This window comes from Neomonachus schauinslandi, chromosome 11, assembly GCF_002201575.2.
Source record: "Neomonachus schauinslandi chromosome 11, ASM220157v2, whole genome shotgun sequence".
NCBI classification, from domain to species: domain Eukaryota; kingdom Metazoa; phylum Chordata; class Mammalia; order Carnivora; family Phocidae; genus Neomonachus; species Neomonachus schauinslandi.
The window spans coordinates 106,057,335-106,062,169 of NC_058413.1; the positions used below are offsets into that span (position 1 = coordinate 106,057,335).

The following is a 4,835-nucleotide window of genomic DNA, read 5'->3' on the forward strand; positions in this document are numbered from 1 at the left end:
CTCCCTCTCCCCCTGCTTCTCCCACTCCCCCTGCTTCTCCCTCTCCCTCTCCCCCTGCTTCTCCCTCTCCCCCTGCTTCTCCCTCTCTCACTCCCCCTGCTTGTGTCCCCTCTCTCTCTGTCTCTGTCAAATAAATAAAATCTTTAAGAAAAAAATCAGTGATACTTTCGTCAGTTATACTTTCCTGTTTGCTGTGTCTCCTCTCGGTTGATAAAGGACAACGTGTTTTTGTTTTTTTTTTCCACTAGGAGCGCAGAGTGGCGGCTCTCCAAGAACTTGTTCGACTCCTGAGACCTGGGGGGATGGCACTCATTTACGTCTGGGCGATGGAACAGGAATATAAGAAGAAGAAATCCAAGTACCTCAGAGAAAACAGACCTCGCCAAGGAGAGGACGAGGCGACCCACAGCCACGCAGCCGAGCCAGGGCGGCTGGCGGAGCAGGTGCCTGACGCGGGCGACCAGGACGCCTCGCGCCCAGGCTCCGCCGCTCCCGACGGCCGGGCGGCAGGGGGTGGCGCCCGCAAAGTCACTGATGCCAAGCTGCCGGTTCACACTAACAGGACTTCTTTCCGTTCTCAAGACATTCTGGTTCCCTGGCACCGTAAGGGCAACCCTGGCAGAGACGAGCCTGTCCGTGCAACAGGATCCCGCGGCCCAGACCCCGTGTTTCGTCGTTACTACCACGTGTTCTGCGCGGGCGAGCTGGAGGAGGCCTGCCGGACCCTGAGTCACGTCCGCCTGCTGCAGAGCTACTACGATCAGGGCAACTGGTGTGTGGTTCTTCAGAAGGTCTGACTGTCGCGTGAACGTAGCTGCAGGGCAGAGAGCTCAGCGTGGTCCTTTAAAGGAGACTAGGGCGCCTGGGTGGCTCAGTTGGTTAAGCGACTGCCTTTGGCTCAGGTCATGATCCCGGAGTCCCGGGATCGAGTCCCGCATCGGCCTCCCTGCTCGGCAGGGAGTCTGCTTCTCCCTCTGACCCTCCTCCCTCTCCTGCTGTCTGTCTCTCATTCCCTCTCTCAAATAAATAAATACAATCTTAAAAAAAAAAAAAGAAATGGGGCGCCTGGGTGGCTCAGTTGGTTGAGCGACTGCCTTCGGCTCAGGTCATGATCCTGGAGTCCCGGGATCGAGTCCCGCATCGGGCTCCCTGCTCGGCGGGGAGTCTGCTTCTCCCTCTGACCCTCCTCCCTCTCGTGCTCTCTGTCTCTCATTCTCTCTCTCTCAAATAAATAAATAAAATCTTTAAAAAAAAAAAATAAAGGAGACTAAACTTACTGTCTTCCTCGTCCAAGAGAAAACTCGGGGAAAAGCACCAAAGGAGCGTGCCTGAGAGAAATTCGGGAGCAGAGATTGGTTAGGACACATCCAGTCTACTACTATTGCTGACCTCATTTTATCCATAAATGTAGGCTTCTCCTGAATGGGGAGGAACAGGGCCAGTTTGTGGAAGTGAGTGAAGTCGTCTGTGAAGTATTTGGGATCCTGGGGCGAGAATACAGCGCGTTGAAGATAAACTTCTGCTGTGCATGTTACTAATTGAGCTAAGTCAGGTAGAATCTTAGTGATGTAATCGTACAACATTTTAATAAAGAAAATGTTCTTGGTCAGTAGAGAATTGTCTGAAGTTTTATCTCTGATTATTAACGCTGTAAAATCACAGCTGATAACCACTCTGTCCCCTCACCTTACTAACACAGGGCTTGACACATAGTAGGTGCCCAGTAAGATTTTAGTCCATCAGATAATAGCCACACCTTAGTAGGAGCTTCATCCAACAAATCCTCATCGAACCCCCACTATGTGTCAGTTACTATTGTAGGACCTGGGAGTGGAGCAGCGAACAAGAATAAAAGCTCTTGCCCTTCTGGAACTTCGTGGTAGAAGGAGGACAGACAATAAGCAAATAAACAGACACTGTGGGCTAGACGGTGATACATGCCGTGGGGGAAAGTAAGATGAGAGTGGGAGGGTGCACCTGAGAACAAAAGAGTTATTTTTATTTATTTATTTTTAAATATTTTATTTATTTGAGAGAGAGAGAGCGAGCATGGGGGGGGAGGGTCAGAGGGAGAAGCAGACTCCCCGCTGAGCAGGGAGCCCAACGTGGGACTTGATCCTGGGACTCCAGGATCATGTCCTGAGCCAAAGGCAGTCGCTTAACCAACTGAGCCACCCCGGTGCCCAAAAGAGTTATTTTTAAAGGGCTGAGATAACCATTAATCCTGACTGTAGTTTATTACCAAGAATTAATTGGTACCCCTAATACATTGAGTTAGGTGCTAAAGGCAACCCCAATATGCTCTTGTAACTCCTTTGTTTAAATAGCAAAAGTTAGAATTGTCAGTCAGACCTAATTATGCCCGTAGAGCCAAAGCTATGGTGTCACTATTGGGTATTTCTGGTCCATTCATAGTTTGTTCTAGTCTGGGTGCAATCAGCAGTTTTTACCCACAACTATGTCATAGTGACTCAGTTAACTTACCATTTAGGTCAAGTTTCCAGGAGGAACAAAGGTAGAAAGTTGACCATAGGTCAAACGATCACGCAGAAAGGAAAGGACTTTTTTTTTTTTTTTTAATATTTTACTGCCGGCGTACGTTGCTTTATAGTCGTAATGCTTAAGACAACTTCAAGAAAAATTCCTTTCCGTGAATGATGATGCCCAGACAATTGTATCTCTTGTTAGTGTTCATAATGTTTATTTTCAGGCATCAAGCTTCCAGAAACTGGTGGTGATCAATAGGTCTTAGGTGAGACAATGAATATTTTTGTCATGGAATTTAACTACAAGATTATAATTGTTCCCTCCAGATGAGTTTATAAGGTTCATGATATGGAAAGGAAAAATAAACGGCTAAAAAGCAGTTTTAATCTGATAGAAATTCTAGGACTTCATATTGCAATATGAAGTTCAGGTCATGCTAATAAATTTTAAACTCTGGATGGAATCAGTGATTCCAAGGAAGATGCAAATACCAACATTACCTCGAGAAGAGGTAGAAAACAGCACAGGAGTTCAGAACTTGGCTCTTGCATCAGATTTGAAGTTGAACTCTTGATCTGCCGTTTTTTTAGCTATGGGACTCTGGACAAATTCCCTAACTTTTCCATGCTTCAGTGTCTCAGCTGTAAAGTTGGAAGATTTGTTATGAAATTAGCTGAAATAATACTTACAGAGTTCTTAGAGTGGTACAAAAATATAGTAAGCATTTGGGGGAAATGTTTATTACCGTTGCTCCCAAAGAAAGCCCACAGGCGTTTTAAGTATGGAGTGATGTCAAATCTAATTTGTTAATTGTATAATCAAAACCTATGTTTTTACTGATTTTTTTTATCTGCTTTGTTCTTATCAGGTGCAACAGATGAATCAAAATTTCCCGCTATGATTGTGGATTTCTCTATTTGTCCTCCTAGGTCTATTCAATAACAAGGCAAAACTGGAAAAAATCCAAATGTCCATCAGCAGTAGAGTGAGTAAATAATGGTCAATTCATTGTCACTGCATGAGTGACGACAGTGAATAAACTGTCCTTACAAGGTGCATTATGAATGGATCTCAGATACGTAATGCTGCATCGAAGACGTAATAACCATAGGACTCCTGCAGAGTTCAGGTGTATCTCTTAAGACCACCTTCTCGGGCGCCTGGGTGGCTCAGTCGTTAAGCGTCTGGCTTCGGCTCAGGTCATGATCCCAGGGTCCTGGGGTCGAGTCCCACATCAGGCTCCCTGCTCGGCAGGAAGCCTGCTTCTCCCTCTCCCACTCCCCCTGCTTGTGTTCCTGCTCTCGCTATCTCTCTCTCTGTCAAATAAATAAATAAAATCTTAAAAAAAAAAAAAAAAGGCCACCTTCTCTTCTGGCGTCAACTGCCAGTTCGGAGGGGTTCCCACCAGCACCCTCGGGTTTGGTAATTTGCTAGAAGGGCTCACAGAACTCACAGAACTCACAGAGACTGTTATACTCATGACCATAGTTTATTACAGCAAAAGGATACAGATTAAAATCAGTCAAGGGAAGAGGTGCATGGTGCCAAGTGCAGGAGCGTTACTCGCATGGAATTTCCAGTCGTCCACTCCCAGTGGGATTTGGACGGAGCTGATTTCTCCCAGCAAGATATAGGACAATACACCTGGAGTGTTGCTAACCAGGGAGGTGCCTCAGAGGCTCGATGTTCAGTGAGGGCCTAACTACATGCTGCTGACCTTTAATCGCTAGCTCCTCTGCAGGTCAGGCTGATAACCACTGGGCCCAGCGCCCCTAGGTAAACAGATACTTACCAGGCAGGGTATTGCAAGCGCTTAGATAACAGCTTCCAGGAGCCTAAGGCAAAGGCCAGACCTCTTCTTGGATAAGGTTAACTCTACTACACAGTGTTCTTGAGGTGAGAGTTTAAAAACAAGCAATATTCTACTTTTACAAGACTAGATAATAGTGAACTTTCAAAAAGATGGAGTGAATGGGCCTTCTGGGTGTTCACAGCGTTCTTTCTCTGGGGGGCATTTACATGGGTGCTTGCTTGGTGTTAACTCACTCACATACTGAGTGTGTGATAAGACCCTTATGATTTGTATACCTTTATGTGTAATATAAACTTCAAAATTCAAAACAGTTTGGTCTAGGTGGCTCAGTCGGTTAGGTGTCTGACTCTTGATTTTGGCTCAGGTCATGATCTCAGGTCATGGGATCGAGCCCCGTGTTGGGCTCTGTGCTCAGTGCAGAGTCTGCCGGTCCCTCTCCCTCTGCTCCTCCTCCACTCACACTATCCTCTCTCTCTCTCTCTCTCTCTCTCAGATAAATAAATAAATAAATAAAATCTTTTCAAAAAGAATTTAA

At 46.1% G+C, this 4,835-nt stretch overlaps 1 protein-coding gene across 1 annotated transcript in view; it reads left to right on the forward strand.

The window, feature by feature from the left end:
* The window catches only part of ALKBH8 (alkB homolog 8, tRNA methyltransferase), a 58,352-nt gene extending 57,436 nt beyond the window's left edge, over positions 1 to 916 (forward strand). The window contains exon 12 of the mRNA XM_044919462.1: positions 249 to 916. Coding sequence (XP_044775397.1) covers positions 249 to 797 — 549 coding nt within the window. The 3' untranslated portion in view covers positions 798 to 916. The remainder of the gene's footprint in view (positions 1 to 248) is intronic.
* The last annotated feature ends 3,919 nt before the right edge of the window (positions 917 to 4,835 follow it).